General features: G+C 39.1%; 1 protein-coding gene across 1 annotated transcript in view; it reads left to right on the forward strand.

Moving 5' to 3' along the window:
• The window catches only part of IQCH (IQ motif containing H), a 242877-nt gene that overhangs the window by 142456 nt on the left and 83212 nt on the right, over positions 1–17209 (forward strand). Inside the window, exons 10-11 of the mRNA XM_012658125.1 lie at positions 2309–2581; positions 7400–7591. Coding sequence (XP_012513579.1) covers positions 2309–2581; positions 7400–7591 — 465 coding nt within the window. The remainder of the gene's footprint in view (positions 1–2308; positions 2582–7399; positions 7592–17209) is intronic.

Genomic DNA, 17209 nt, shown 5'->3' on the forward strand with positions numbered 1-17209 from the left:
AGGTGCTGTCACTAGCCGTTGTCAAATGGAACATTGTGTTTCCTAGAACTGCATTCTCAGATGGACGTTTTAAAAATGGATTTAAACTTATGGTACAAAAGGCATATTGCATAGATCTAAGGAGCTTAGAATAGAACAACTAATCTGGAGGAAGGGCCCAATAGGGTAAAGCATATAAATCTTCTCAGAGAAGCTCTGTTTTTTGCCTTTTATTGTCGTGGTAGAATATATATAATATAAAATTTACCATTTTAACCATTTTTAAGTGTACAATTCAGTGACATTAAGTGTTATACACACTATTGTACAACTATCACTACTATCCATTTCCAGAACTTTTCATCATCCCAAGAAGAAACTCTGTACCCGTTAAGCAATAAGTCCAAAAGAGCTCTGGTTTTAAAGGGAAAGTTATTTCAGAGATATAAGGACCTTGGAGACTTTTCTAATCCAACCCCCATTTGAATATGGGGAACTGAGACTCAGAAAGGTCAAGTTTTCTAAGTCACCTAGCAAGGTACAAATTCAGGCAGGACTGAAATCCAGGGGCTGCCCCGGTCCAGTTCTCCTTCTTCCATTCTTAGAAGCTACTATGGTCTCCAACCGTTTGCAAACTGATGCGCCTGACATTCCTTGAAACAGTTACTCAGCATTTCTCCACATTTTTCTGCTGAACTGAGTAATTTTTCACTAAAATGGGGGGGAGATGGGTAAGCGCTAGTTTATAAAATCCCTTGAACTCCCTTAAGACTCAGGTACTTTTACGTTATATTACTTGCATGATGACATTTTAAGGACTTTATTTTAAAAAGAGAGTTTTCTCTGTAATAATAATCACTACTGTTTATTGAGTATCAACTCAATGCCATGCATCATGCTAGGTATTTTACATTCAAAATCCTGTATTAAAAGCCTTAGAGCAACCCAGCAAATAGATATTTTGATTCTCATTTAACAGATGGAGAAACTTAGGCTCAGGGGGTCTAAGTCACTTGCCCAAATTCACGTAGCTTATAAATGATAGAGCTGGATTCAAAACCAGATCTATTTGACTCCAAAGCTCCAGCACTTTCCTGTATACCATGCTGCCCTCTTCTCTAGAGGAAGCGAAACAGTCTTGGGTTCTTGTATTCTATCCCTGGGTACCATCTTTCTCATGCCCATCTTCACCCGATAAAATCCTACCCATCCTTCAGAGCTCACCTCAACCCCAACCTCTTTCAGAATAACAATACTAGCTAACATTCAGCGAGTGCTTTTTATGTGCAAGGCACTATTATAAGTGCTTTACATGCATTATCTCACTGAATCCTCACAACATCCCTGTGAGATGAATACTATTATTATACCCATTTCACAGATTAGGAAACTGGAGTGCAAAGAGAATGCATAATTTGCCTTTTCAGCTCTCTCCATCAGTGTATGGCCTCTGCCTCTCTCTCCGTGCCTCTGAGGCACTCTGTATCTCCTTGTGGCCCTTATCCGCCTTGTGTCAGTTATGTCCTAACTGTTCTTATTTGTGTCCCCACTCCTCAAAGGCAGAAACATGGTTGTTTGTTAGTTTTGGTGTGTGCTGCCCGTCTGGCTCTGTCCTCTGCCCCTAGTAGACATGCCAGAATTATCTATTTAATTGAATGAGACAGTCACATATATTGCTGAGCTGGGTCTAACTAGTCAAAAAACAAATTTTAAAAGTTGTCATTGGAAAATGAATGTGAGTCTTACCAGAATTTTCAAATATTTTCTATTTGTGAATCCTTCTCAGAGTTGTCGGCTAGAACCATGATAATCACCGTAGAAGAGCGTATGCTCTGAAACAGGCTGCGGTAGAATTTCGGAGAGAAGGTGTCCAGGGCCTTTTTCCTACTGAAGCACTTAAGGAGTTGCCGGAGTAGGACTCTGTATAGCGAAGAATACTGTGGGGCGTTTTTCTTCATTTTGTGTATTGATTTTCCAGACACTTTAGTGTTAAACCATGCCAGAAGTGTTGCAGAGATGAATCACTATTATCCAAAGGCCGCCAGCCTCTTTTCCTTCTGACAGAAGGATAATTCCACGTGGATCAAATAAATACAGATGTGTAGTAATTAGTTCTATTCCCAGTGAGCCTATTTCCCACACACTAAAGATGTGAGCGATTATGGAACCTCACCCCAACAGCTTTTATCAATTTAAACTGCTAAACAACAGGATAGGTCATAACCCAGCCTGCTATTAATAATGTATTTATTATGTGCAACATTATAAATTAGGTGTACGGACTAGAAAAAGGACATCTTTTAACAAGAATAATATCGTCTTCCCCCAGAAGCATCACATGTGCCTGGCCACTCACCTGATGTACAGTCCCAAGACGCTGAAAAGAATAAAAAATCTCATCCAAGGAAGGGAGGCCTACATTGTCGGCGGCCTCCTCCATAGAGATGACTTAGCTGTGGCAGATATGTTAGACATACCCATCCTGGGCTCAGAGCCTGAACTAGCTCATCTTTATACTACCAAGTCTGGGAGTAAACGAGTCTTTGACGGTGCCAATGTGCCAGTCCCTCCAGGAATAGGGAACGTCTATAATCAGCAACAGGTATGTGGGGTGGACAGTGAAGGTCTCTTCAAATATTTTACATCCTTTTGACCTTGCGCAACTTTAGGTCTTCTGAAGCCAGCCCTACCCAGTGAAAATATGTGGAATACTTGAGTTGATTTGAGGGGATCTACTTCAGGCCTTTGTGTTTTAAAGCAGCAGTCGCCAACCTTTTTGGCACCAGGAACTGGTTTCAGGGAAGACAATTTTTCCACGGACTGGCTGTGGAGGGTTGAGGGTATGGTGAGCAATGGGGAGCGGCTGTAAATACAGATAAAGCTTCACTCCCTCGCCTGCCCAGCTGCTTACCTCTTGCTGTGCCTTGCTGTGCCCCTGGGTTCCTAACAGGCCATGGACGATACTGGTCTGCAGGGGGGACTGCAGCGGGGGGTTGGGGACTGCAGGTTTTTTTTTTTTTTTGAGACGGGGTCTCACTGTGTTGCCTGGGCTAGAGTGCCGTGGCGTCATCCTAGCTCACAGCAACCTCAAACTCCTGGGCTCAAGCAATCCTCCTGCCTCAGCCTCCCAGGTAGCTGGGACTACAAGCATGCACCATCATGCCCGGCTAACTTTTTTTTTTTTTCTATTTTTAGTTGTTTGGCCAATTTCTTTCTATTTTTTTAGTAGAGACAGGGTCTCGCTCTTGCTCAGGCTGGTCTCGAACTCCCGAGCTCAAACAATCCGCCCGCCTCGGCCTCCCAGAGTGCTAGGATTACAGGCGTGAGCCACCGCGCCTGGCCGGGACTGCAGTTTTAAAGTATGTTCCCGTTGGTCTTGCAGAAATTGCTGGAATTTCCAAAATATTTACTCATTTTGGATTAAGCATTGAAGACTCTGTTGAAATGTATGTATCATTTGGACTAATCTGCTATCAATATTTAATGCCTTAACGTGGATTAGTTCATCATCGTATCAGCTAGCCTAAGAAATATAAGAGTCCATTTTGGCTAAAAGAAGCAGGTTTGGAAAGCTCCGGGGAGTGAGCCTCTCCACCAGGTCAGATTGCAGAGTGCTGCAGACATCCTTGGCTCTGTAAAAAATACTTTGGCTCCTCAGAAAGGGGCCTAAAGGGAAGAGGGAAAAGAGCCCAGAAAGGGGAAGTGAAATGGCTCCAGGAATAAAACTGTTTTTGGTTATACCTTGGACCAGATCTGTGGCTATGCATTCTTCTAACAGATAGTTAGGGCCCAAAATATTTGGAGAAATATATTTGTCATTAGAAATGTTTTCTGAGTTAGCTCTGGCAGGTGTTCTCCCATTTAACTGCCATCTGTTTTCATAATAAAGGAAATTAAAAGACAAATGGCTGTTAATATTTCTTAACCTCTATTTTAGTAAATCTCTTGACCTTTGCTCTGAGCCAATCAGAAATTATCCCCTCTACCCACTTCTTGGGAAACCAAAGAACCATGTACAATGAGGCAGTCTGTGAGGGGCAATATTTAGGGAACCCCTCCTACTCTCAGTCGCCCAATCATGATGCTCTGCACCCCATAGCTACTGAGCTCAGAAATCAGGCCTTCGACAAATTATACTTCGCAAAGACTAGTTTGAAGATACTGTTAGCCTGTTAAATCACCCTAAAGTGTTTCAGTCTTACAAGAGTGTTCTTGGGCAATACGGGAGCTCATGAAGGAAGTTCCTCTTAAAGATATCACAGTCTGGGAAAGGCACAGGCCATCTTAGAAGTGGAATTCCAGAGAGACTGCTCTTGAGCTGGTATGTCATTTCCATTGTCATTAACTTCCACTGGAATTTGAAGATAACACGGGAGATTGCTTGACTCTGCTTCCCAGTAGAATATTTGGCTGTTAGACTTACTACAGGTGAAATACATTTTTAAATGATACAGTTTCACATGTGCACATTACATTAAACAATCTGTATATGTGCAATATTTATATTGAATTTTGCCTTCATCTTCACTAAGGAGAAGTCAGGCAATCTTTGCTATGAAATATTTTAGAACTTTATATGTTTATTGTGGTTAAAGGTGTAGGCACATTTAAAACACTAAAATCTCCCTCTACTGATGGTATTCAGAAGTAGGACTAAAAACTTCCACAAAGACACGTCAAATTTGAGCTATATTATTTGACCTATGGTATGTGCAAATTGTATAACGATAAACCAATTTTTAACTGAGTTCTACTCCACTTGTTTGGAAAACATATGTCTGAGGTCATCAAGAATTGAAATACTCCATTGAGATTTCTCCAGATAGTGACTACCCTACTTAATCTATCTGAGCGTGTCAGCCTTTTGAATCTGCAGATGGTGATGAATCGATAACACTGACTTTTTACCGATGTGCATCATAAACTTGAACCTGGTGAAAGAAAGCTGTGATCATTTTAACTTAGGTTAATAAGGATTCCTGACCATCAGTTGAATGTTAGCAATAGTCATTTTTATACCTCTGCCCTTTACCAATGTAAAATGAATCACAACTAAAAAATTTATTACATCCTTTGAACAGATAGACTCAAACAGAAAATGATAAATGTTTGGAAATAACATAAAGTCATTTGGTTTATGATTAACTAGTTTTTTTAAAATCTAGCATGAGTACAGTGAGCATTTCCTGTTTTGATACATAAAGTAACTCTGTGAGTTTTCTTTCTGGCATATGCTCCATATGAAATATTGACAGTTTTGGTTAAATAATCAAAAATGGCAATGCTATTTTAAAGCACTGTTCAATTTTCACTTAAAGATAGCACATAATTCTTTCCAGTGGTACAGTCTTTACAATACTATTGATCCTTTTCATTACCATAGGGGATCCATCAACAGACGCCCATTTATAGGATTCTCAGAAGCAACAAATAATAGGATTTGGAAGAAACAGATAATAATTCTGTTAGTCGTCGAAACCTCCAAATATACAATCAAAAAGGCTATACCAGAACACCTTTCCTTACACTAGCAAAAGAATTTTATCTGATCTCAACAGGCCAAAGACCATTTCTACTTCTGCAAAATGTGATCATAATATGGCAAAATATGATTAAATATAGACTCTATCTTCTCAATACATTAGAGAAAGAGGGATGCAACTTTGGAAGGTACATTGAAAAACCTTCCTAGGCTGTGTTCATCACAATATGGTGTGAAGGCCAGAGTACTTGTCATTTAAACACCCAAATTATCCACAGAAACTACTTGATAATTAGGTTGCTAAGATAATTTCATTTTGCCCCTAAGTAAAAACCCCATCATTGTATGGGGTTTCCGAAGACCCCAAGTATGGCCATTTTGATGTTTCTTCCACACTGCTCTATAGTATAGCACCCCCAGGAAGACTTGCTGGATAGGCACAACTCGAGAGAGCAGATTGTGCCTTTAATCAAAATAATATTAATGTTACAGCTGCAGAACTGTAAATCTTGAACAGAACTATAAATCTTGAGTTAAAAAAAATTTTTTTAAATCCATTTGGTGGGCAAAGAGAACTCGTCAGAAGAGAAGAGAATAGGAATGTTGCAGAGACTTTCTTAAATTCGGGAGACGCAGCCAACGACAGCATGGGAAGGCCCAGGAGACAGAACGCTTGGCGTTATTTTGTTGCTTTCTACGAAGTATAGACTGGAAAGTTTGGTGAGAAGACAAGACAAAAAAATCATTCTGTGATCTAATGAGTTATTTTTCTCCAAGGCTCTACCAAGACAGTATTATTTATAATTAAGTCATCTTGCTGTAGACTTTTATCTGATTCAAACTCACACCAAATGGCTTATTGACTGTAAGGAAAGTTGCTTCTCTTGCTCCTCTTGCAACTTCTTTCTCCAGCTCCCTCTGCTCCACCTCTCTGCAGGTTGGGACCCGCAGCACAGCGGGGAGGCAATCAGCGTGGGTTTTAGAGTCAAAGCAGTGGGTGAAATTCCTGCTCTACCACTCAGTGCTGTGTGATCATGGACAAGTTATTTAAATTAGCCAAGCCTCAGCTTATTTATATATAAAATAGAACTAATAATGGTGCCTACCTCATAAGCTTATTGTATTAAATGAGAAAATTCATGTAAAGAGCTTACATGAGCCAAAGGCATGGCTCCTCCTGAGAGTTCAGTAATGTTAGATGTTGTTATCATCATCTTTGTCATAATTATTTTGATATTAGAGCTTGGACTACTATTCTGTTCCTTCAACTTCTATGTGTTTGAGCCCAATTCTTGAGGAAATGTTGTTTCGAATAAAATGTAGGATAAGTGTGTATTCCAGAAAGGTTGCTTCCATGAATATTTTATCTCCTTTATCTGTCTTGTTCTGTAATACACTTATTCATATCATATATATAATAAACTTGGCCAATTGACCAGCCAAACAAATGTATTTCATGTATGTTAATGACAAAAAAATTGAATGCTTTATATAACATTTAAAAGCTCAACAAAGTTCCAAACAGTTAAAGTTTTCAAGACTATGAAAAGTGTCTTGAAACTATTAAAAAATCAGTGGAAAAGTCAATAAGTAAATGCATAATTCTCTGAAAAAGAAAGAAAACAGTATCAAGATTCAATTAGAGATGTTCAGGGATTCTTTTTTTTTGTTTTCAAAAGCCAGTAAAATGATAATTTTGGAATTTCTCATAAATAAGACTATGTTTTTAAACATGTCTCTGGTCCCATTTGTTAATGGTTTCTTCACATTATATATACATCACTTAAAACCTTTAATCTGTCTGAATAACTAGAAGATAACTGAATGAACAGACCATTTAAAGTAAAGACATATAAGAATCTCAACTAAGTTAAGACAATAAAAAGGAATCCCAAGAAATTAGCTATATTTAACATCACTGTCTCTTCGGCCCCACAGATGCTAGAACAGCTGAGTCAGCTGATAGCCGATCACCTGCAAATCCATCGCTGGCTCTTTAAAATGGACTATGAGTTCCGAGGAAATGGGACTGCATTTTGTGACATTCCTTGCTACCTAAAGTGCTACGAGTGGGTGCTAAAGGAGAGTAAAAGATACGGCCCCAAAGACTGGAGGAAGAAATGGGCACAAGTGAGTATTCAACGGTGACTTCAGCCCCCAGTGTCTGTGAACGGTTAGGAGATGGAGCAAAAGGCTCAGCTGAGAGATGACAGTACTTTCCTCTAGACTCAGCTCTGTCACCTGCCAGCAGTGCCTTTTTGGGTCTTAGTCCTCATACACAAATGAATGGAATTGACTAGGTCATTTTAAATGTTTCTTCTTTGGGCTTTAAAAGTCTTTATTCACTTCCTCGAATTGATTATGATAATTAGGAAGTAATTTTTTCATCATATCCAGGTAACGTTACAAATCTCATCACTTGCCCTAAGTGGGTCCTAACATCTGGTGTTATCAAACTATCTGTATTTTATTATGAGATAGAAATTCTATTAGTGAATGGTTGTCACCTGGAAGCTAATGTATAATAGCATTCTGTCAGCAGTCATGTGTTTTGAAGACAATTCAAGGAAATTTATGTAACTGCTGGTCCCTGGGAGAGGCTGAGAAAATAGTGCATCCCAGCCAGACAATGTCCCAGCAAAAGCTGAGCTGTGGGTAAGAAGTCTTAGCATTTGAGTAGACATGTATAGATTTTTCCGTGTGCATTGGTGGAGAGATGAATTGTACAACCTGTCAGTCTATTCCAAATTTGCTTAATAATTAATTTTATATGGTTTAATATATAAGTTAAACCTGCCATTCTAAAAGCTGTCCCGCTTTGCATCCAGAGACCTAGATTTGCCTGGTTTCTCTTAATCCCAAATCTCCGTTTGGGCTCTCCTACTGGTTAGAGCATAACTGATTAGGAAAATTCAGACGCAAATTCACTTAACTGGCCCCTTCCCTACCGGCACACATAGCGGTGGGCTGTGCAAAGTGATTTGCATCTGCTTTGAGCATCCCACTATAGAAGTGTATGAATCAAGACACAAGTGGTAGGAAGGGAGGGGCACACTAGAGGAAACCTCATTATTCTTGGGAAAGTGAGATGATGAATAAATCTAGAAAACAGTGAGGAGAGAGAGTTCCCTTTGACAAATGCGACTGTTCTCCCCATGATCTATTCTGGGCTTTTTCCCCTCCTCCATCAGGAGATGGACTAAACGCAGTCCCTGTCATGGCCAGCTTTTTACATATTATTTAAAGGAGACCAAAATGAATTACTCTTCTAGAAAAAAATAAAACAAAGAAAATGTATTTAATTTTGAGACCCATAGAGATTTCCCTTATGTTGTTTTTGAACTGGATTTTATTTCACATTGTATAGAGTTTTCTTTTTAAAGCAAAACTGTTGAGATTAAACCATTAAAAAGTAGGACTTTTTTATTTAAAAAACAAATGTTAGTGTGCAGAGTGTTCGCTGACCTCAGTATTTCAAACCAATAATTTTTAAAGAATTCCTCTGATACTAGACAATGATAAATTTGAAATATCTTAAGTTAAAAAAAGTTTTAAATACTGACATCTGGCTGAATTATATTTAGAAGTCTCACATTATTTAATTTCAGTTATTTTAAACTATACCATTTTAAATTGGCACCAAATATATTTGGCACTGTCGTTAATGTTATTAAATGTGAAATCCTTGAATAATTAATAGTCTGTCTAAATTATTTTTTAAAATTTAACGAGGAAAAAATAATTATTCAGAAATCTTTTTACAATCTGAGGGCTGTGCTTAGCCATGGTATGATGAGAAGTCAAAAATAAAAATTAAGTGGTTCTGAAAAGGTTTTTTTTGTTTGTTGTTGTTGTTGTTGTCGTAGGAGACTTGACATTCTTTTGCCTTGAAAGCGAAATCATATTCGAAGTGGAGGTGAACTGCAATCTCCATTGAGTGTAGCTATTGCAAATTTAAGATTAGAATTTTCCTTTGTTGCAGAAGACCATGGTAATGGTGCACACTTAGACATCAAAGCATTACTTTATAAGCACAGGCATGTTTTAATGTCCTATTACAGTTTGTAGACCTGTTTCTTTTGATAATGAAGATGTTGTATCATCAAGCCTAGCCTGCTACATACAAAACATATGCTGGCAGGTTATTAAAAATTTCAGCTTCTTGATGAAAGACTATCCTGCAGGCTAAGAGTCCAGAGAAAGACTCCATTCTGGGAGAATTATTAGAAATGAGAATATGACTGTAAGCACTAAATTATGTTAATACTTACAAATAGCATCATTTGCATAGCAGTTTATGACACGATACCATGATTTTTCTCATTGGTGTGTTGGAGGCAACAGATTAAAAACAGTGCTGTTTATGGGAGTTTGAACTGTTTTGAGATTCTCTTACCTCTTATGCAGATATTGGTTTTAGATGTAGACTCCAATGTCTAATATAAAGAGCATCTCTTTTTCCATCTCTCTAATTTAGAACCAGAGTTATTTGGCTAGTTGCGGTGGAGATTTAAAACAAAGTCATGGAGTCAATAGATGCTGAAAAGCTATAGTCATATTTTAAAAAATCAGTAAAGACGTGTAGGTGATTTTAGGAAAAGCAGAATGCTGTGCGTTGGCCAATGAAATGAGTGCAACTCTCTTTCATTTTTTCTGGGTGGCTTGGTACCAAGCCTATTCTCTTCATCCTACCAGCTAGCAAAACCTACTTTCCCAAACAGGTTCCAGTAAGCTCATCCACTTAAGTATTCAATGCTTGTTAAGGTTTAATGAATCCACACACTTGCACACACTCCGAACTCCCCATTCCCCAGTTGGGGGTATTTATTTTCATTTAGTCGGAATAAAGGCTCAAACAAAGGAAGGCACACTTGTAGGGAAGCAGCCTTCCTGGGCACATTCACCTAAGACAGTGTAGGGAGATACAGGTAGACATTTACTGTGGTACCAGTCGTTATTGTGGCTTTTTTTTTTTTTTAAAGACAGGGTCTCACCCTGTCACCCACGCTAGAGTACAGTGGTGCAATTATAGCTCACTGCAGCCTAGAACTCCTGGGCTCAAACGATCCTACTGCTTTAGGATCTGGGACTAAGGCACACACCACCATGCCTGGCTAGGACTACAGGCACAGGCCACCATGCCCGGCTAATATTTTTACTCTTTTTGTAGAGACCGGGTCTCACTATTGCCTCAGGGTGGTCTCTAACTCCTGGCTTCAAGTGATCCCTCCGCCTTGGCCTCCCAAAGTGCTGGGGTTACAGGTGTGAGTCACCACACCCAGCCTTTTCTTGTTTTTAAAGGGTAAATCTTCCCTTCCTCAATTCCTGGGACATTGGGTTAGTGACAGTGATGCTACTGGTGATGCCGGTGACACTACTGGTGATGCTACTGGTGATGCAAGAGAAGATCTTTATAGAGCAGTTCCTCTGTGTAAAGAGCTAAGTTAGTTTAGGGTTTCTCTGTGCAGCCCTTGTTTGTCCCTCTGTTACCCTGGAGAGTCTGGGATTTGGAGGTCTTGGCATCACTATTTTATCACTTAATGACTGGCTCTTGAATGTTACTATTAAATATTGCTATCTTAGCCTTTGCAAGAGCAGTTTTCCCTTTACTTGTACTTTGGTTTACTTTGTTAGACATTTGATATTAATTCAGGGATCACCTGAGGGGGAAAAAACACTAATTCGAGGGACCTAAGCCTGGAAAAGGTAGAATAAACCACAGTTGTTGTTTTGTCTCCTTGTAGAGCTAAGTCAGCAAACAAAATACACTATTACAAAAGAGAACCATCAACCAATTCATACCTTAGAACTCTCTACATCCATGTCCACTGAGAAGACTTCCATCCATCCTGAATGCCTTGTAACTGGTCACAGGAGCCATTGTAGGAGGGCTGAGCTTGGGGTCTTGTATAGAATCTATTAGGTGTTTATTAGGTGATCCCAAAGAGCCGTTGCCTTATAACCACATAATTTTTAGAAAATTTAAAAAATAACATAAGAGGATTAAAGAAATATTTAACCAAATAAGTGCATAATCACTTTCCCCAAACATAGTTGTTTTCATTTTTGTGTATTTCCAAATATGCAGTATTTATTTCTCATATCTACAATAATAGTGTATATGTTAGTTAACCATCAGATCTTAAACATTCTCCATGTTTATACATAGTCTTCACATTTGATGGCTGTATAATATTCCTTCATACTGATCCATTCCAAAAATATTACACTGCTCAAATAAGTTAGAAATTTAGGTTGTTTCCAGCTTTCTTTTCTTGGTGAGGGCAAAGGAAGGAGAGAGGAAATATCTGTTTTTATTTTGGGTTTTGGCATGTACCTCTTTTTGCTTCTGTTGAATTATTTCTATAGGAGAATGACCCAGGAGTAGAATATTTTATGGCTCTTGTTACATGTTGTATTTCTAAGGAGATAGTACCAATTTCCAAACAACTAGCAGAAAATAAGTGTACTAGTCTTATTATAACCTTACCAACACTGGATATTATGAACTGTTTGCACTTTTATTTTAGATATAAAAATATATCTAATGGTTGCTATTATTTAATTGCTAGTAAAGGATATTCTTTTTTTATGTCCTTATTTATTATTTGTATTTTATAGCAAAAACATAACATCTTTGTATTTAAAAATTCTAGTAGGGGCCGGGCGCGGTAGCTCACGCCTGTAATCCTAGCACTCTGGGAGGCCGAGGTGGGCGGATCCTTTGAGCTCAGGAGTTTGAGACCAGCCTGAGCAAGAGCAAGACCCCGTCTCTACTAAAAATAGAAGGAAATTAGATAGACAACTAAATATATATAGAAAAAATTAGTCGGGCATGGTGGCACATACCTGTAGTCCCAGCTACTCGGGAGGCTGAGGCAGAAGGATCGCTTGAGCCCAGGAGTTTGAGGTTGCTGTGAGCTAAGCTGATGCCACGGCACTCTACTCAGGGCAGTAGAGTGAGACTCTGTCTCAAAAAAAAAAAAAAATTCTAGTAGGTTTTCTAGGTTAAAAAAAAATCTACGGTATCATTTTGCCTAATCATTAAACTACATAAATGATTATTCATTCATTTGTTTTTCATAGTTATTTTTATATCTTAAAATCTTGACTTCTTAGATTACCTTTACATGTTTAGTAGTTGCCAGAATACTGGCCTACACAGGAGATTAAGCATTTTGTAGATCCATGAATACACAGTTAAAGTCTTGACATTTCTTTGTATTTCTTAATGTAATAATAATTAATATCATTGTAGAATACCTATTGAGTGCCAGGCTTTGTGCTAAGCACATCACGTGAATTGTCTCATTCAATCTCAGAAAAACACTGAGGTGTTTACTCATCTACTTCCACACCAACTTGAGGTATTGTTATTCCGTTTACAGATGGGGAAACCGATGCTGGCTAATAAAGGATTGTGCCTGGCTTCGAACCCACATCTTACTCCTCTCAGCCCAGGGCTTTTGCCACACTGAGCCGAATCCATTTAGAAAAGACCCTCTTCTTTGAAAATCCTGGAGAAGTACTCTCCCCTAGGTCCTTGCCTTTGTGACCTGTGCCATGTACTGCCCTTGTGGCAGTTTTCCGCTTTCCACAGACACTTGTGGGAATCACAAATGTGCCTGGAACACAGTGGCCACTGCTCTCAAATTTCTTTCCCCTCCTGGGTGACAGTGGAGCTGCTGGCCTTTCCCACGAGGCAGCAGACTTAGGAGTGGAGGGGCCAGCAGTTCACACACCTCCGAGCTGTAGAGGAGGAACCCTGCTTGGGGAGTTTCTAAGATTCAGCTCTTGCCAACCCCATTGCCTCACATACCTGGGTGATGAGAGAGAATTCTAGATATCACACTTTGATTATTCATGGGGCGACAGATTTCAATGCCTGTCTCAATTTAATATACTATCGTGATCATTTTAGTGAGTCTGTAAATTCTCAATTCTTTGAGTAGCCTACCTTCACGATCAGATGTAGCATTAAAAGTATAGTGAGCATTTAAAGCCCTGTTTTTTGCATAAGCAACCAAATATTCTGTTTGTTTTCATTTTCTTTTTTTTTTTTTTAGGCTTCCTGTTCCAGGTTGACATAGTAAACTCCCTTTTAAGCAGAATGAGTATTGGAATAGGCTAGTCTGAATAGTTGAGCATTCCACTACTCAGTGAGCATTCAGGGTAACTAAGAGGTAGTTTGGCTTCATGGGGTTCCGTAGGCCAGGCACATCTAGGTTAGGCTCCCATGCTTGCTAGGGGATAACCACAGGCAGTTTCTTCAGCTCTCCAAGTCTCCATTTTCTTCATCTGTAAATAGGGATATAAATACCTGTCTCTTGGGGAGGTGGTGAGAATTAAATGAGATAATCCTGTGAATTTGCCAGCAATATGTTTAGCGCATAACAAGATTTCAAAAAAATGCTACCTGTTATTATTATTAATATTACCATAAAATTGTATTGCAACAACATACAGGTAATTATCGAACAAGCACAAACAATTTAATCTTTCTTTAGTGATTTAGAAGGTCCTTTAGGATCTCGCAGGCGTCCAGAAGATTGCGGTATACATCAATTATCGTTACGTAGGATCGTGGCCGTTGAAGATTCAGACTGTTGATTCAGTTGTTCCTACCTGTGACTTACTCAGACAATGCCTTTAAAACAAACAAACCTTGATAGCAGCCTTGTTTCTTACCATTAAAAAATAGAAAACAATTCCATTTATCTGAACTTTCTCCATATTGAATAAAGAGGCTTGATAAAGTCCAGATTATTCTGACCGAAAGATTGAGACTTGGTCGCTTTATTTTCTGGTTCCAGTTGGTGTATTTTCTAATTAGTGTAGCAGCACGTCACCACAATCATTGGAAAGTCTTAATCATTTACATATTTTTCCTTATCTCTGAGAATGACTTAGAATGTTTTCTTCCAGTTCAGTGGTTATTTTCATGAAGCTGCCAGGGTTGAATGTGAGGTGCTTTTCTGTGCCTGAGGAAGATGACAGGAGAAGGAAAATTGCCTCCCCAAGCGAAGTGAAAGCTGGGGTACCCCTTCCGAGGACCCATAATAACCAGCTACACAAGCTGTTGGTTTGTGTGTCCTATTGATTTAATATGCTTCTAATCAGTACATAAAGCTATGGGCCTGCAGTGTTAATTTTTCATATGCTTACAAAGTACCCTTTGATTTTCTGTCACACGTTAATTACAGCGTTTTGCCATTAAATAGGAAGCTTTGTGTAAACTAATTACTAGGTAATCATTGTCTACTGCAAGCGTGCTGTTTGTACCTTTTATTTTATTCTAAAAATGCACAGATCTCACAGTCTGGAAACACTCTACCTTCCAGCCATTAGCTCTCACTAATTCATAGCATTATTGTGGTGAGAGTGTAGGAGTTGTAATTGTTGTGGTATCAGAGCTGTTAATTACCGGAGTAAACAGTTGAAATGGTGCCAAGGTCTATTGTACAAGGCAGAGAAAAGGAGGTTTAAATGCTACTCCCGCCATCTGGGGACTGGAGGAGCGGCAAACGCTTGGAAACAGCAGTGAGGCGCTGTCGCCGCCTCAGCTCCAGGGTTGGCGGCCATATGGATCCAGAATATTTTGAATCAATTGAATTTAACTGCCAGTTTTTCGCAATAACAGCGTGGAAGGAAGGAATAAAGCAGAAGATGAGAGGAACGAGAATTGGTTAGTGTTTTCACGTCCAGGAAGTCCCCGTTGGAGTTCTTTTAGAAATGTCTGCTTTGCTGAAAGCCACAGAGCAGGCGTGGGCATTTGGAACGGATTCAGAGCGAGGTTTATTCTCCTCTGATGGCAACTGCGCCATTTGCTTCTGGTCGTCTGTCCTCGGTGCCCCTTGGTGAGGGAGGGACGCCCTTGAGAAGACTCGGACTTCCATGAAACTGCGCCAGATCCAGTAAAAATCTTGACTTTGGAATTCATTGATGTATTATCCTGGTATTTTAATGAGCATGGTTTGCAGAAATAAAGCAATCAACGTATATTACCACTGTATCTGCCTTAAGTATACACATTTGTATAAGTGGAAACATCAAAGAAAGCACAGGTCTTCGCTGCCGTTAAGGAAAGTTGCTGCTTGCCCATTTCTTTTCTATAAAATTAAAATGTAAATTCTCCAGATAGTCTCTCATTTCATTCCCCAAACCCACCCCTCTCCCCCACTACTTGAACGAAAAAATCAAGTCCAAAGGGCACGTGTGTTTTCTTTTGTTTTTAATTTTCAATTAAAGAGCTTTCATCAGCATATGCAATTTTCTCAACCAGCGATATCTCTCTAGATAGAAAGAAACCTATTACCAGTAATAATAATTATGGCTACTTTCATTTATGGTTGATTTCAAAACTGCATGGTTTCTGCTTTAAAATATTGCATAATCTTTAAAACAGTCACATGTATTTACTTGATGTCATTCTTATATTTTAATACAATTTCCTTTTAAACCATTTCCAACGTTAAAAAATATTTTTAAAACACCAGCCATTTGCTGCTGTAACTACTTTTTAATATCGTTCCCAACACATGAACATATTCTTCTTTTTTTAAACCACCCTGGATTATTTACTTTTAATTGTTCCTTTAGCAGATGTTGAAGTCATTCAGGGAGTAAACAACTCTTTGAAAGAGATCACAGACCCCCACGTATGCCAGGAACCAAGGACAGTGTTTGTCGGGGCTTTGATGATGGCAGTTTTGTCCTGGGGAAAAATTTTCCTGCTTTTGTGTATGTGCAAAGTTCGATTAAGCATTTTGAGAAGCATTTAATCTTTATCTATTGAAACCCCCAGCATGCAGCACGAGATGGGGTGAGCCTAGAAAGAAAACCACGAGCCCCTGTGGTGAGGGGAAAAAAGAAACAGCAGTTTAAGTGCTGGAAAGTTGAAAGGGAATGAACCTTTCTAGTGTTTGTGGTCGGGGGCAAAGCAGTTGTGCTGAGCTTTGGAATGGAGGCACGACATATGTGCCTCAGTTGGACAAAATGCTTCTTGAGTCAAATCAACTGCTAGGCCTGCATGTTGGTGCAAGGTGGAGGCCCAGATAATGAGGGACAGACTCCTCGAGAAGCCGCGAGTAGATAATGCTACATAAGTATGGAATTATATACCGCATTTTCACCATTCTGTTTAATGAGAGCCGCCACCGCAGCGAATCACTTGCCACACAGCCGAAATGGGCCATTAGCTATCAAGGGAAAATTGTCTTTGCCGCTTTCAGCAGATGGAGCAAATATTTTACAAAGCAATTTTACATACCAAAAACATTTGTGTGCCTTGGTAATGTTGGCTGTTTTACATTATGTTACCTTCTACGGCAGCATAATTTTCCATCTCATCGAAGGCAAAGTTGGCATTTCTGATTTTTCAATTCTCAATTAACAATTAAACATGGAGTATTAAAGCAGTCCTTAAACTTTAAGTAGGTGTGGGAAGTTGTTTATGACTTGCTGAAGACATTTTCATTTTTTCTTCATTCTCTCAGCATATTTTTGCACCCTAAAGAGGGACTATTTTTAATAATCTTAATGGAAAGGAAGGAGAGAAAACTTCACTACTGATGGCGGAATTAGAGTAACCAGCACGTGGGGTGATCAGAGCATTTGCTGGCTTAAAACGCTCATCGCGAATGGTGGGTACATAGTTTGGCCCAGCAATTTGTATCAGTTTAAAGTGTTTTAAGCTTCAAGTAACAGGAAACAGGAAACTCAACTCAAACTGGCTTTAAAAATAAAGAG

Source organism: Propithecus coquereli, unplaced genomic scaffold (genome assembly GCF_000956105.1).
Source record: "Propithecus coquereli isolate 6110/MARCELLA unplaced genomic scaffold, Pcoq_1.0 Scaffold573, whole genome shotgun sequence".
Taxonomy (NCBI): Eukaryota; Metazoa; Chordata; class Mammalia; order Primates; family Indriidae; genus Propithecus; species Propithecus coquereli.